The 17,048-nt window shown below is 40.6% G+C and overlaps 1 protein-coding gene across 2 annotated transcripts in view; it reads left to right on the top strand.

The window, feature by feature from the left end:
* Positions 1-17,048, top strand: part of TAF3 (TATA-box binding protein associated factor 3) — a 122,457-nt gene that overhangs the window by 25,059 nt on the left and 80,350 nt on the right. Inside the window, exon 2 of one of the 2 annotated variants that reach the window (XM_061435739.1) lies at positions 2,852-2,910. The exons of the other annotated variant lie outside the window; for it this stretch is intronic. Within the exon in view, the coding sequence (XP_061291723.1) occupies positions 2,901-2,910 (10 nt within the window). The 5' untranslated portion in view covers positions 2,852-2,900. The remainder of the gene's footprint in view (positions 1-2,851; positions 2,911-17,048) is intronic. 2 annotated transcript variants of the gene reach the window in all.

Genomic DNA, 17,048 nt, shown 5'->3' with positions numbered 1-17,048 from the left:
AGGAAATGGCAACCCACTCTAGTGTTCTTGCCTGGAGAATCCCAGGGACAGGGGAGCCTGGTGGGCTGCCGTCTCTGGGGTCGCACAGAGTCGGACACGACTGAAGTGACTTAGCAGCAGCAGACATCTCGAGTTAATAAGTTTAGTGCTTTTCTGTGTATGGGAAGATGCGAGAGTCTGGGCTCTTTGAAATCATTCGTTTGAAGGTGCGCCTTGACTGTCTAGGGCCAGCATCCTGCTTTCTCCATCCTGAAGGATCACCTCGAGGTGCATGATCAGGCCACCACAGTGGCTGATGGCTTGGCAGCTGCAGCGTCCTTGTTTTGCTGATGTGGCAGGTGACATTTTTTCTCCCACATCAGCTGGGCTACAGTTAATATCATTAACAACATTGATTTATTCTTGGATATATACTTAACTAGTTTTTCACAAGCTCTGGTCATTCCTGACTATTTAGGATCACTCCAGACTTTCTTTTTCCAGTGTCTTGCAGACTGGAACATGGAACTAGGAGTCCGAAGGTTCTCGCATGGGCTCCTTAATCCCTCACTGTGTTAAGTTGAAAAGTCTTAGCTTATTAACTGAGTTCGGTCTTTTTGTTTCTTTTGACCCTCAGATACATCTTTTGTTAATAGAAGTTACTGTAGGGTTATTGTGAGTTTAATGCAGGTAACATAATGAGAATAGGGCTTAGAACCTAGTCAAGCACCCAGCTCTTTCGTTGTTTTAATATCAACATCATCATCCTCCTCCTCCTCAGATGCGCTGATACATTACAGCATTTCTTCATTTTTGTTTGTCTGTTGGCTTGATTAGATCATCCAAGATACAGCTTTGCTTGTAGGACAGAAAGTGGGAAAGCGTATGCGGAGTTACGGCCCTGGCTCTGCTGCTTGTCTGGAAGCAGTTCTCTTCAGGATGGAGAGAGGTGGAAAGCTGGGTGTCTTCAGATAGAAAGAGGTGAGCCCTGAGCAGCCTCTTCTCCGCCTCCCCAAACAACGAAAACAGGCTGGAGTTACTGACTTCACAGAGAAGCAGATTTACCCCCTGCCTTCCTTGTGTCTTCTACTGAAAATACTGTCTGACCGACAGTGGCCGAAGCCTTCCAGCCCACTTGTTTCATGAAAGGTGACAGCAGAGCACCAGCCGTCTCGTGGACCTCACACAGTCGCTTGTGGTCTGTTGTAGTAAGACTCTGACCTGCTGGGCCTTCAGGCGCTTGATCATGAGGCGTGGTCTCTCGGTTTCCGACCGAGGCAGCGTCACCTTGTTAATGCACTACTTTTTGTGTGTCTGCTTTGTGAGCGGAGCCGGAAGTCGAGTTTCTGTTGGACAGTTAGGAACCAGCCAGCTTGTTCTGAGCATCCGCTGTGTGTTCACGGCGCTCATCCCCTCAAATACAACATCTATTTAATCCTCAGAGCCTCACTCTAAGGTAGGTCTTCAGTCCTCATTTTAGATGGAAAACTGAGGCCCAGAGAAGTTAGATCCTTTCTCAAGTGGCAGAGCCAAGTTTGAAAGCTGGGCTTATGGGACTCAGGATGTGTCTGTTTTTAACCGTTTCTTAATCTCATATCAAACAAGTGTACATGATTAGTCAGGGATGCAGAGGGATTCTGAAAGTCTGAAATTTGCCGTGCTTTCATTCCTGTTTAAAGTCAGTGATCTGAGGCTTGTCGGTGGGGATGACACCAGAGCCTTGCTACGTGTGTATGTGTGTGTGTGACCGTGTGTGTATACGAGACTGTGTGTGTGTGTCCCACTCGCATCCTCACTTTCTTCAGTCTTCATTCACATGTCACCTCCGCAAGACTTTCTGGAACACCACGTTGAAAGTCACAGCCCTTTTCCATCCACACACGTCCTGTCTTCAGGTCCTGCCGTGTGGTTTCTGAGTTCCGAGAGGGCAGCTGCGATTACGGGCTTTTCCTGCAGGCCCTCCCAGATTGGGCTGTGAGAATAACAGGACCCATATTCCGACTTCCCCACTTCCTGATCCCACGTCCGTGGTGAGACTGCCTGCTGTTCACCTAATTCATTCACTCATTCATTCCTCCTGGCGTGCCTTTGCCCTTGAGAGAGACAGGAACTTGTTAAGGCCATCCTCAGTTGAGAATGAGGTAAGGAGACAGAAGGAAATTCATTTGCCACTTGTGTTTCATTCCATTTTTAAAATTTTTCTTGGTTGAAAGTAGAGTAGCATTTCAGATGCTTTATAGTACTTGACAGTAGACTTTTTTGCTTTCCCGTGTGCAATTCAGGACCAGCCTGTAAACTTCTACATGAAACACTGCTGGGATTTGTGTTGGGACTGCATCAGGTCTATAGACCAGTTTGGAGAGAATCAAAACCTTAACCCTGTTGAGCTTTCTGATCAATGGACATGGGTTAGCTCTCCTTTTATTTAGACCTTCTTTAGTTTTTCTCAGTGGTGTTTTGTAGTTTTCAGTGTACAGCTCTTATACATATTTTGTAAACTTGTGTTTATAAAAGTGAATAAGTATTTCACATATTTGATGCTGTTTTACATGGCATTAAGAAAAAAAAAAGGCTTTGTTTTTAAAACAGTTTCAGGTTCACAGTGAAATTGAGCAGAAAATAGAGTCCCCAGTTGTTACCTGGGGAAGTCTTGTCTGGCTCATGCTGTTCTGCCATTCCTGGAAGTTGAACTCCAATCAGCAGTTTTTCTTTTTGGAAATGATATTTCAGAACCACAGTCTGTGCGCTGGAGTGCTCCTTGCTCTTGCGTTAGCCTGACAATTCTGGTCTTGTATTTTCCTTTTTAAAAATATTTTGTTCTTTTTAATTAGACACTCAAAGGATTTCTTTTTTTTTTTTTTGGTTTTTCTAGGAAGTCTCCCGATTTTATCAGACTATCTTGGCATTGGTTGTTCTGGTTGATGTTCTCAGGTACATCTTGTCCTCTTTAAATATGTAGTTAAAATCTTCAGGAAATTTTTCTTGAAGTATTGCCTTTCTGTTGTTTCTATTCCTTTAGTTTGGTTTTCTTTTTCAGGACTTACTGTTAGCTGTATGTTGGGGCTTTTTTGCCTTTCACCATTATTTTTTTTTTCTTCTTAATTCTTTCTAACCTTTTAACTACTTGATTTTAGGATTTTCCTTTTCACTTTCTATTTCTCTTCAGACATCAGAGTTTATTTGCTCTTCTTTTTTTTTTGGTCTTTATTTCTAAAATTTAAAAAAATTTTTGAAGTATCTATCATCTCGTTTCTGAATTTTTTCTAATTCTCCTTTATGTTTTTATTTTCATAGCTTATATAATTTTCCAAACAGTCCTTAGCTTGTTTTTAAATAGTATGTTTCAGTGCTGAACTGGAGAAGGCAATGGCACCCCACTCCAGTACTCTTGACTGGAAATCCCATGGACGGAGGAGCCTGGTGGGCTGCAGTCCATGGGGTCGCTAAGAGTCGGACACGACTGAGAGACTTCACTTTCACTTTTCACTTTCATGCATTGGAGAAGGAAATGGCAACCCACTCCAGTGTTCTTGCCTGCAGAATCCCAGGGACAGGGGAGCCTGTTGGGCTGCCGTCTCTGGAGTCGCACAGAGTCGGACATGACTGAAGCGACTTAGCAGCAGCAGCAGCAGCAGCACTACTGAACTGTTTTTTTTTTTCCGTGTGTGTTTCCAGTTTTTCTTTCATTTTCAATTGAGTGTTAATCTCTTTCTCCCTTTTCTGCCATAATGGCTTTGCATGGGTTTTGACCTTGGTACTTCTTGGGTGCTCATTTTTGTTGAGGTTCGTTTTCTTAGGAGAGGGCTTGGTTCAGATGGCTTTTCTATCTTCCCAGGGCGCCCTCTTTTGGTCTGTGCATATAGTGTTCAGAAATACTGCAGCTTGACTTAAGCTCCCCTTGCTGCTTCTCCTTGTCCACTTTGTCTGACTTCGTCTTTCTTTCATCTCTGTTGTCCCTGTTCTGTTCCAGTTCTGGTACCAGCCCCAGGAGGTTCTCCTGATTTCAGGGCCCTGTGCCGGGAGGGTGCCCTGACCTTCGCCATCCCCCGCGGACTTCACCGCAGGGCTCAGGGCCTGGTCTGGTCTGGAGTGACCAGCACCCCTGCAGTTTTAGCCGCTGTTCTCAGCTCGGCCCCTGTGCTTTCCCGTGAATGTGTGTTGGTTATTTCTCAGGTTAAGTCCAAGGCTCTGATGCTTGCTTCTACTTTTTCCATAACATGCTGATGATAAATAGGTCTTGTGTTTCTTGTATTCTTGTCCACATCTGCTTGTATTTTGGAATTGTTGGGGATACCCCTTAGTTTTCTTGTAAATATTATTCATGGGTTTCTGATTTTGCTATCTCATGGTTCTGCTGTTCTCATGTGGAGGTTCAGAGAGATCCCAAAATTATGCTGCCACTGCATACGACCATTTCCCCAGAGTTTTCAAGATAATTTTTTAAAAAATGCAAATCATCCCAGTCAGTTTCTCGTATCTCTTTGTAATTTCCTCCCTTCCTTCCAAACCCCACCCGAGCATCCCTCCCTACCGTCACTGCCCTGTATTCTAGTCCTGTGATTTTTCCTTTTCTAGAACATCATACATGAAATAGTACACTGTGTAGCCTTTTGGGTCTGTCTTCTTTTACTTGGCATAATGCTGTTGTGATTCATCCCTTTTATATTTACCAGTAGCCATATTTTTATTGCTGAGTTGTATTCCTTATAATGAATATGCCGCCGTTTATTTATCCATTCACCAATTGACGGACCCTTTAGAAAAGGTTTTGGTAAGTATGAATAGAGCCATTACAAACATCCGTGTGTAGGTTTTTGTGTAGGGACTGAACATTTTGGAGGGCAAATATTTTCTCTCAGCCTGTTTTGTCTTTTCATTTTATTAACCATGTCTGTCAGGGGGCAGGCATTTCAAATTTTGATGAAGTCCATTTTATCTTTTTTTGAAAAATGATTTGTACTTTTTCTGTTTTGTGAAGTCCTTGCCTATCTCAAGATCTCAAAGGTTTTTTTTCATGTTTCCTTCTCCAGGTTTTATAGATTTAGGTTTTACTTTTAGGTTTATGATCCATTTTGAGTTAATTTTTGTGTGTAGAGTGAAAATAGGTTGAGATAGTTTGGTTTTGTTTTGTGGGGTTTTTTCCCCTGGGGCATATGGATATCCTATTTTATTGCATCATTTGTTGAAAAGTAACCCATTCTTTATTGAATTGCCTCAAGTGCTTTGTTGAAAATCAGCTGACCATGGATGTGTGGAGATAAGACCTTTGATAAGACTTCCTCCCCTGTTACAGGAGGGTCTGGTAGAAATGCAGGGAGATTCCTAGGTCTGGAGAGGGGTTGGGGGGGAGTCCCCAGTCGTGAGCTTCTGAGTGATGAGCAGAGACTGGAGGGTCAGAAGGCAGAGCAGGGTGGAGGAGGTGTGACCAGTGGTTCAGAGAGGAGAGCGGGCCAGCCAGAAGACACGGCTCGGCGGCTGAGCTGGCGCCGGGCCTGGTTGGAGACTGGCGGTAGGATAGGCCTGCCTGCGCTGTCTCGCTTTCGCTGTGCCTCACAGTTCTGTTGCAAGTCCGTGGATAGTGGCGACGCGGTTCACCTAGACTGAGGGCTTTTCACAGGCAAGAGTGAAAAACTAATAGAAAGGTTAGCAGAGGTATTTGTCTTGACCAGGCGAGCCTTTCAGTTAGCTCGAAAATCAGAACAACGCAAGACAGCACACCCTGAGTAGGGCTCTCGGCTGGCTTCCTCTCTCCATTTCATTCCCTTCTGCTCACCATAGGGCCTCACTTTTATGTCTCTCTTCACAGCGCTTGTTTATGTAGATAAAAGCAACTGTGACACTGTTTTACCATCCCCCCCCATTTCCTGCGCAGGTGCTGTATTCAGCGCCCACCACCCCGCGCCCTGCCTCGACTTTCCCTCACAGCACAGCCTCTCGTTCCTTCGCAGTTTCTAGCTCAGAACTCCTGAGTCCTTGTGATGGACATGCCAAAATAGCAATAGCAGTTTTGTTTGGAATGTAAAATCATTTTTGGAATGTCCCTCTGTATTGTCTAAGTTCCTGCAGTGTGCATGCTGCTGCTGCTGCTGCTGCTTAGTCACTCAGTCAGTCCGACTCTGTGCCACCCTGTGGACTGCAGCCTGCCAGGCTCCTCTGTCCATGGAATCCTCCAGGCAAGCGAGCTTCCAGGGGATCTTCCTGACCCAGGGATCGAGCCCTGGTCTCCTGCATTGCAGGCAGATTCTTTATCACTGAGCCACCAGGGAAGCCCACACTGTGTATATGTCATGTTTATGATTAGTGAGCTTGGAAAACTAAACATAGTTTTTTACCAGACATCTCCTCCACACCATCACCATGCTGAACACTGGGCATGTGGCAGCAAATAGAACAGGCGGAGGTCCCACGTCCTGGTGCTGGGGTTCCATCTCGTGTGTGCTGATAGCACAGGAAAAAAGAGGTGCAACGCACATGTTCTCTGTGCAGAGATTTAAAGGAAGAGGTATGACTGAGATGCCCTGGGGTGTCGGGCGGCTTCCTTCACGTCGGGCGTCGGGCGCGTCTCTGCTGATGGCTCCCTGGTGATGGTCAGGGAAGAAGGTGCAGGTAGGAGCGAGCTGCTGCCAGAGGGCGGAAGTAAGACGGGTTGTTTTCCAGACCCAGGAATGAGGCCAGTGCCTCTGAGAGGGAGCAGGCTAGAACATGCGGCCAGGGTCAGTCCCAATGTGGTATGCGTGGAGAAGAAACAGGACTTTAACTGCAGTGGGAACCCATCGAAGACTTCCAAGTTATTAGAAAGAAAGCAGAGCTATAGAGAAGGCTGGAGTTGACAGATGAGTTGGAGGAGAACCTGGAAAGCCCATTTGGAAGCGATTTTGAAGAAAACCCCGCAGCGTTCAAGGCAGCAGGCTGATGCCGAAGAGGAGGGCCAAAAAGAGTTATTAATTGTGCGCTGTAAGATGTAATCTGCCCAAGATGGGAACTCCAGATCTCAGAGACAAATTCAGATTTAGATCAATATACAGTCTAAATCCCAAAGAGAGGAATGCAGTTTAGAGATATGATTTCAAGTGTGCATTTAAAAGCTATTTTATATTTTAGAGTAAGGAACTAGTTCTTAGTCCCTTCTTCGAGAATTATTCTGCTGATGCTAAGGCTGAAATCCAGTGTTTAAATTTGACCTTAAAAACAAGTATTTCCTGACTCATTTAAAAATCACACCCTTGTTCTGAATCAGCCGGGAAATGGATTTACCATTACCAGATCCATGGTGTTCGAGAATATATAGAGAATTTGAAGAACATGCTCATTCCACTTGGAGGAGGAAGGGTGGCTACTGGAAGTTTAAAGGTCAGGGGTACGGTCTTGCACAGCTCTGAACAGGGGGGGAGGTTTGGTGTGTTAGTCACAGCAAAGAGTTGGATTTTTATTATATTGTTTGACAAGTGAAATATTCTGAAATAAAATAATAGGAAATGTCAGTTCAGCAGAAGGAGTAAAAACAGCAGTAGCACAGCTAGCGTGATGGAGGAGTGGAGGCGTGCAACATGGTAGTTAAAACCATAAGCTTTGTAGGCACCCAGTCTTGGGTTCAAATTCTAGAGCAGATCTTCATAGCCATTTCACTGGATGAGTTGCTTTAGTGTTCCAAGTCTCATTTCCTCATATGTGAAATACACATCACAAATAGTTCCTACCTCACGGGAAGTGGAGAAGAGGAAATGATGTAGTCTGTGTAAAGGTCTTAGTGCCCCGTCTTCTGGGCCCTAGACAGTACTGAGTAATCAACAGTAATGTAGTTAATAATCACTATAATTTTGTTATCTGTTTACTCATAATCCATAGTGTTAGTCACTCAGTCGTGTCCAACTCTATGTGATCCCATGGACTCTAGTCCGCCAGGCTCCTCTGTCTCCTCTATCCTCTAGGCGAGAATACTGGAGCGGGTAGCCATTCCCTTCTCCTGGGGATCTTCCCAACTCAGGGGTCAAACCCAGGTCTCCTGCATCTCAGGCAGATTCTTTACCTTTTGAACTACCATGGAAGCCATAATAATAAAATCCATAAAGAAAGTATTAATATTCTTATTTTGCAGATGAAAAATAAACTTTGAGAACTTTAAGAAATTGTCCTAAGATCACACAGTTAGGAAATGCAGAGGTAGGATTTAAATCGAAGAAGATCTGAGTTCAGAATTCATGCGTTTCAATCTTAACCCCGTATCATCTTCTGTAAAGATCCTTCCAAGATTAGAATTCAGAGCACTGGTTTTAGAGTATAAACCAGCACATCATAGAATGACTCCCCTATTTTGTTGGTTAATCTGAAGATTTCACACACCACTCTAATGTCCTACTTGTATTTTAAAAATAAAAACTTTATTATATAAGAAAGACACTAATTTTAGAAAAAATTTAAAATCCACATAAGAAAAAGAGACATCACTTACAGTCACATTTCGTGGTGGGAGCTGCCTGGCTTTCCCCCCGGGTGTGTGTATATGTGTGTAGTCCTTCCTGGCTCCTTTTTTCCCAGGGTAGGATCGCACCATGTGTCCTGAGTTCTGTTTGGTTTCCCTCCCACTCTCTTACTTTATTAAGCACGTCTTTCCGTGTCTGTGGCTGTATTCTGGTGGCAGCTGACATTTTTGCAGTATTGCCCTGTATAGGTGTGCCATCAGTCCTTGTGGTAACCCTTCTGTTGTTTAGGATTTTTCACCATCTTAACAGTGCTTTCAGGAACATCTTTGGTCACATATCTTATCTGCACTTTCTAATAATTTCCTGAAGACAAATTTCTAGAGCAGCATCCCTGGATCAATTAAAGGATTGCCACACTTTTAAGGATACATGTTCCAAATTGCCCTCCAGCGAGGTAACCCCAGTGTCTTCTCTTAGCAAGGGTCTGCTTCTTCCCTGTCATGTGGCCTCCATCGTGGGAGTTACTTTTGCTCTTTGCCAGAGTGGTGAAAAATGGCTGTATCTTACATGCCTTTGATTAACAGTGGCTGTGTTTATGACGTGTTTGTCTTCTTTTCATTGTAAATTGCCTCTTTTTATCCGTGCCTGACTTCTGAGTTTTAGTCAGCTCAAAGAAATAATTTTCAGGAATTTAAATTCTTGGGTAGACAGTGTTTGACTCCACTTTACAAATGTTTAAATTTAGGGATTTCATATGCACATCCTTTTTTCTTTTTTAAAGATCATGGGGAAAAATGGCAGATGGTCTGTAGTATTATACACATAGTAATACAGGTATCAGAAAAGGGCAACTTGCTCTTTTCTCCTGCATGTTAAATGAGGCATAACTTTGAACTCAGGAGTAGGAACTGTAAAACTCTGATCCCAGAAATGATCGACTGGGTCCTTTCCTTTTTGTAATCCATAACTCTTTCACTGTACTGCTGTGCTTTAAGGACAGACAGTTCTGACTCTTTCAGGAAGTATATCCTTAAAAAAAATCCTCAGATCCTTCAGGATATACTCCATTTTCACATCTAATGTAAGTCTCTGCTGCTTTCATAATTATTTCTGTTTCTTCTTTTCCAATGGTCAGTTTGAATACAGTTTCTTTCCTAATTGAACATACTTCCTGGTAGTTGATTATAAAAGCGATGCTTGTAAAGTAAATTGTAGTTTTTCTGTTGATGACCATTATAAAATTCAAAATTAACTGCTGCTGAGACATGCGGGTCTTTTGTTGAAGAAGAGTCAGGATGGTAACTGGTTAAACCACCAACCAAACCCTTTTCACTTGGAGTTTTAATCCCTGTCCAGCAGCAGAACTTGACACATTTCTGCCTTTTCCTCCTTTCCTCCAAGTCTGTTTCTTGGACCTCTCAACAACCCTCCCTGCTGCCCCCACCAAAAGCTTTACCACCACCTGCCAGTTTCCTGAGTGTAGCTGCCTCGTTCTGACCCTGCCTGTGTCCCGTCCCACTGCTGGCCCAATTTAAGTTGCTGAAAGACTGTATCCTGGGCATCACCTTTCTTGAAGCTCAGAGTTTCATGTTATATAAAACAAGTCAGTTTCCTATACAGTTAGAAGTTCTTGCTTTAACTGCTTTTTTTTTTTTTTTTTAATCCACCATTAGTTTCCACAACTTAGATTGTATGTGTCTGTGATGGAAATAAGCTGTTTAAAAGGAAAGACAATAGGAAAGCTTCTTCAGTTCTAGACACAAGGGATAGTTTATTTCTGCTAGAGATTAAAGTTGTAATATTAATATACTTAGGCAAGTTGAATGTGCTTGTCCTTAAACTTTATTTTTTAAGGTTTTCTATCTTCCAAATGTAAGATTTGGAAAATCTCACATCTTGTAAAATCTAAGATTCAAAAATTTTAAAGAACCGTGTAACTTTAAGTCTCATAATCTGGTTTCTTGGAAATCAGATTTCATACATGGTTGAGTTTTTACTTCAAACACAAGAACTGTAATAGTAACGATATTTTGTTATTGAGAGCCGTGTGCTAAGTAAACATAGATTGTTAATTGTTGCTGAAACCAAGGGTATTCTTACAGAAACAGTAGCTGGTTAAAAGAAATAACTATAAGAAATAAATATTTTCTGACTATAAGTTTATTACAAATAACTTATAAGTTTATGACAAATAAGTATTACAAATAACTACTGCTATCTTGATATTACGACATTTTATCCTTGATGGACAGAGTTAGGTAAAATTTATACAGTTAATGAGTGAAAATTTAGTTTCTTTTACTAAATATACAAGTTTTACATTAAGAAATATTATTTATGAATGATCCAAATATTTTGTTTTGTTTTTTACTTTTATTTGGCTATGCTGGGTCTTACTTCCCCCGGCATGTGGAATCTAGTTCCCTGACCAGGGGTTGAACCCAGGCCCCCTACACTGGGAGAGCAGTCTTAACCACTGGATCAACAGAGAAGTCCCCACATATTTTTAATATTTATTCATCATTTAAAAAAAAATTGTCTTTTACTCAGATGGTATCGTTGTAAACCATACTTCTTAAATTTAGTTATTTTAAAACTCTAAATCTCATTAAGAAGCTTTTAAAATATAAAGTTAAATATTGATGTGTCACAAATAGAACTTATTTATGTTAAAGCAGCAAAATTTTCAGGAATCAGTCTGTTCTCGTATGGCTTTAGTTTTTGAATAAAATGTTTTTTTCTTTGCAAAGTTCAGCACATACCAGTAGAGGGCACTGTTGTACTGCAGTAGAAGTGTTTTATTGATTCACTAACTCCCCCATCTGCTTTTGCAGTTTGGAAAGTGTTTTTAAAAGCAATGTTCTCTGTGTAATTAAAATCAGTTCCCTGTATAATTAGCAATGGAGCCTTATTCTTTGTGGCAGAGTTTGTGGATGGTGGTTTTTTTTTTTTTTTTTAAAGTCTGTACTGTTCTATAAGCCAGTGCCAAAAACTGTCGCCTATTAAAACACAGAAAGTTGTATTGTGGTTTATCAGCACCAAGCAATATTGTAGATGGAAATATATAAAATCACAGTGTTGTATTTAGGTGCTCGGAGCAAATTGTTCGATAGGGAACATTTAAAATTCCTGGTTCTGTCTTGAGAAATAGCAGAGTTAATGTGCCATAGTAATAATGTCTTAGGTTCAGGTGCTCTGAATAATAATAGAGGACAAGGAATTCTTGCAGGGTTTTAAAAAATGTATCATCATTACTGTACTGCTTTAAGAAACCACTGATCTACTTAGCCAATTCTCTATGTAATTTCTTTTTCGTTCCTCCTTAAAATTAAACACTATTGATGTAGATATTTAGCTGGTAAAATAGTGAATATTAAAGCACAATTAAAGTTACTCCTCTCTTTCTTAAAGGAACATAAATGTTACATAAAATGACAGTAAGTATGCATTTGCTGCCTGGCAGCCTATGGGGGCAGAGAGGTTAGAGGAAACCCAAGACTAAATTTGAAGTTGTGTCAGGGCTGTGATTCATAAAATCATAATTTATCCATAAATCCTAAAGTTGCTTAAAAAGGGACCTTATTTGAAATCAAATTATAGATTACTAGTGGTATATTTTTCAGGAACTTAAAAAAGTAGTAAAAATTTCATGTGCTTGAAATTAATTTCATTCTGTACTTTAATGTTTGTAAAAGGAAAGTATTTGAGAATTAGAAATCTTAACGGTTTAGTTTAAGTCTCTAATTGGCAGCCATGTGATATTCTGGAATTAACTAGCATTTTTTTCAAGAAGTTTTTTTGTATTTTTTTAAGCTTTATGTAATACTCTAGTTAAGGGTAATCGACTGTTGAAATTGTGTTTAATCTCAAAACAGGCTTCTATTTTAAAAGGTGAAAAAGGACTTGCATTGGCTTACTTTGTGTATCACAGACTTTGAAAAACTGAATAGGTGATTTAATGTTGACTTAGGCATTCACCCTGACAGTAAAATTGCAGGGGTAAAATTTGAGAGAGGAGGAAGATGGTTGAGGGGAGCTACCACTGTAATTAAAAAAAAATTAGAAATACGTTTTATTCATTGGTCACTGCATTAGAATTTTAGAATATTTTGGTGGACTTGGAATCAAGTGTGAGCTGAAAATTGAAATGCACCTTGACCAGGCTCTCTGTCATTTCCCCTAAATTTCTGTGACATCATAGAAGTCGGCGGAGGAGGACTTTGTAGTTTTCTCCCGTCCTGCCATCAGTCCCAAGCTCTGTGCTTTAGGTGCGTCATAAGGCAGACTGGACCAGGTATTTTGAAAGAGCAGTCACATGACGGAAGAATGTATAGAGACTGTACTAGATTCTTGCTAGGAAACGAAAATATGTCAAGTCAGTTAAAGAAAGTAACTCAGTGCTTAATTATTCGTAGATACAGAGCTATTGTTTTCTCATTTCTTAGGACCACAGTGAGAGTAAAGCAAGTTTGCATTTTGTGGAAGCGTTTGTATGGCGCGCTCGCAGCTCCGGTATCCTCTCGGTAACGATTATCGCTGTGTTTTCCCCCAGAGAGGCCATCACAGGTTTTAGTCGAGGCTATTTGTATTCAGCAAGGTCAAGATAAGTTTTATCTCTCCAGATAAGTCAAGAGCATTAGGATCGATATGTAATAGTAAAATGCTCTGAAAATATTATTGCCAAGCTCTTAATGAATTTTTAAAGCTTGTGAGCTTGTCATATAAAATATACCTCTTACTATTTTTATTTATTTGTATGGAGCTCAGGAGTACAATTAATTTTATAGGCATTTTAAAGAAAAGAAACTGAGAACAGATTAATGTTTTTAGAAATCCTTAATTGCCCTACATTTAAACCTGTACTGATGATGTTTTAGAGGCTAGTTGTTTTTTTTTTTTAAGAAATGCAAAAGAATAAATATTACAATCCATTTATAAACTATGAGTATTAATTGGGTTTACCTGTTAAGATAATCGTTTTTATGAAGTTATATGTACCTTACCTCTGGGCTTTCCTATATACATCAGAAGTCTGGTTGCTTGGTGATAGGGAAAAAAAACCTTACCTTATCAAGAGGTGATGGTATTTCATGATTTTGACACTTCTTTTCACACCTAGATATGAGCTCACATGTTGAAAGACAAAAAGTATTATTTTGTTTTCTGTGTTACTCGGAGGAATAGTTTTATGTCATGTGTTCATGAATATATTAGAAAATGTAGGCTCTAAAAAGGATATGTTTTGTCTTGATGCTTTTTTCAATTACTTTTCTGTGGAAACAGCACCACAGTGTTAGGAGAAATGCTGGTTGAGGTAGTTTTCTTCCAAGGTGCAGATTTCTCAAAAATTCCCCCCAGATTGCTTGCCTACAAATGCCCGATAACTGCTGAGGCCACACCTGCCAAAGAAGCTGTATAGACCGGGCTCTGGTTCCTCTTCCTCGTCAGTAACTGCCTGGGTTTCATAGGCTGGAATTACGCCGTCCCTGCTCGTGTTTATATTTCTTAGTTCTCCAAAATGCACTGTTTTTCCTTTAGCCCTCAATTAAAGGTACAGATTTGTAAGTATTCCTTGTTTTAAATGACGCTTGCTTATCTGAGCCGTTAATTGAAATAAGGAGACTGAAAACAGTCTTCCTGCTGGTTTTAGGTAGTATTTATCCATCGGTATTTACACGGTAGTAAATAAAAAACGCTGCTGCTGTCATAATCGGCCCCTCTTCCCTTTTCCCCCTTCTCCGTACTTCACACACTGTTTATTTATTTAACCATTTAAATTGAAGGTAATATAAACATCTGGCACCGTTTCTGGAAACTGTAACTGTTTTCTTTGAAAGTTCCTATAAATGATGGTCTTGGAGCTTCACGTGTATTAATCTCTCTAATATAGGTCTACATTTCCACCTACTTAGCCATTTCTCTTTCTGGCTGAAGAATGACACGTTTCCATCAACGGTAGGTCGATTTATATTATTGCTGGCTGATGCAGATTGTGTTATAACAGAGAGAAGACCCAGCCGAGTGGAGGGAGCTTTGGCCATCTCCACCGAGGGCTCGGTTGGAGGCTCAGTGGAACCAGGACACTGCTGGTGTTCCAGCTGGGGGTGGGGGCGGGGGCGGCCCTGTGAAATAGAAGTTGACGGTCTCTTCAACAGTTACCTTTGTAGGGTGGTCCGAATGCATTATTAACAAAGTCAGAGCCTTAAGAAATAGAACAATGGTCCTTTTTAAATATATCTAATTTAGTGAATTTGCCCACTCTCCCCCCACCTCTGGTGTCTAATTACTCCAAACAGAACAGAGAAAAGAAGAAATCCTTATCTACTGGCAGAAAAGTACACTGCAAAAAGCACAGGTTTTTACTTCTCTTCGTGGAGAACCTGTGTGAATTCTGCTTTAATCAGGAGGCAGTAAAAGCAAACTTGGTTTTAAAAGCAAATAAATTCCCCTCCCCCATAGGACTGTTTTAGGGACAGAATATAGTCAAACTCCAAACAAGCAATAGTAATCTCCTGTTCCTCTTAAACTTTCAAATCTGTATTTACAAATAGAAAGCATTCTTTCTTTCCCTTCCTTCTTATTTATGGTTTGTGTCTTCTGTATCACAAGGGAAACCCCTAATGACTAAAAGGTAAATGTTACACGTGTATAAGTTAGTTGGGGAAATGATTGATAGTTTTCTTTTCTTTGTTCCCTTATAGTCAAAACATAGAAAATATCAATAAGAGAAAGAGGATACTGTTGCTCAGGGTTAATTTTCCAAAATAATGTAAAGATTGTTACCAAAAAAATGTGCCTTACCTGCAATGTTCAGGGGTCTGCATGTTCCTGACTGTGGACTTCGTCGTCTCTAAATTTAATCATAAACTGTCATCTAGAGTTATTTTACTTTTGAATGAAAGGGGTATTTTAAAGTGCAGATCACTCTGGGAAAGTTTTCCTGTTGGTTTCGTAAGGATTGTGTTTGAAGGAACAGCTTGTTTATGGTCACGGTCGCCTCTGAAGTGCTGTTGCCAGAAGTGCGTTAATTGTGCCCATGGGAGAGAGGAGCCAGCGAGGTCTCACACGTCCCTGTGGGGGGGGGCTGGGCACGAGGTCATGGGCATTATTAACTGTTACGTCACGTTCTGTGCAGTTTTAATTAGCTCATTTGTAAATATCAATGTATTGTCTTAAAAGTCATAGAGCCTGTTGGTTACTTTCTTTACTTTGGAAATATAGAGCCAAAATCGGTTATTTTACTGAAATCTTATCCACATTTTAACTTTTCTGCCACCTATTCGGAGAAGGCAATGGCACCCCACTCCAGCACTCTTGCCTGGAGAATCCCATGGACGGAGGAGCCTGTTAGGCTGCAGTCCATGGGGTATATAGGAGTCGGACTTTCACTTTTCACTCTCATGCATTGGAGAGAGAAATGGCAACCCACTCTAGTGTTCTTGCCTGGAGAATCCCAGGGATGGGGAGCCTGGTGGGCTGCCGTCTGTGGGGTCGCACAGAGTCGGACACGACTGAAGTGACTCAGCAGCAGCAGCAGCCACCTATTAAAACTATTTTTCTCACCTCCTTCTTAGATGTTTAAACTTCAGAGTGTACCTAGTTCTTCCTCCAGACTTTTTCTAGTGCTAGAAATAGGACAGTGTAGCTCACCTATCACTTCTGCTTTGGCTTGCTTCCTTTATCTTTAGCAAATCTAAATAAAACTGTCACCCTGATTTTCAAATCTCTCTTTGAACCTCCTTTACCCAAATTGCTCACTTTCCTATCTGCTCACTGTGTTTTTTTTTTTTTTTTTTTTTTTATGGAGACTCCACATCTGATGTTTATTTTCTCTTTTTTTGCTATTTTTTTTTTTTACAGTTTACTGCTTGTTATTCCCTTTTTGTAACTGCAAACTTTGCTGAGAATCTTGTAGAAAAATGAGAAAATTGTCAGTCTTTAAGAGTCTTTAGGAGTAATTAATACTGAATTTATAAATTTGTTAAAGACACCTGAATTTGTAACTTTAGAATTCATCAGTAGGGATTGAGTGGGTAGTAAGGGTATAGATATCTAGGAGGTCTTTTTCTTTTTTTTCCACCTTGGAATGTTTTTTACATGATTAATTTCTTGGTTTAAAAAACTTTCAGTACAGTTGGTAGACCCACTAACTAGCCCAGAATTGTCAGCAAAAGTTTTTAAGTTGGAATTTCTTGCTCCGTTCTTTAGACACATAGAAAAAAATTAAACTACTTGTTTACTTAATTCCTAAATATTCAGAATATGAGTGAGAATACAATACTATACCATAATGTGTTATTCAGTTCAGTTCAGTCCCTCAGTCGTGTCCGACTCTTTGCAACCCCATGAATCGCAGCATGCCAGGCCTCCCTGTCCATCAGCAACTCTCGGAGTCCACCCAAACCCGTGTCCATTGAGTTGGTGATGCCATCCAACCATCTCATCCTCTGTTGTCCCCTTCTCCTCAATCTTTATTAGAATTTTCAAATACTCTTTTAATTAAAAAATAGAAATATATTTCATTTATTCTTATTATCTTACAGTGAAAGTGTCTAAGAATCGTAGAGCTGAAGAGACTCTGAGATTATAGTCCTTCAATGTAAGAAAATAAGGTGGTTCAGGCCCATAGTAATGAAGTCTTAAAAGCTA

Source organism: Bos javanicus, chromosome 13, assembly GCF_032452875.1.
Source record: "Bos javanicus breed banteng chromosome 13, ARS-OSU_banteng_1.0, whole genome shotgun sequence".
Taxonomy (NCBI): Eukaryota; Metazoa; Chordata; class Mammalia; order Artiodactyla; family Bovidae; genus Bos; species Bos javanicus.
Note: the sequence above shows the minus strand (reverse complement) of the source record. Positions and strands in the feature narration are given on the sequence as shown.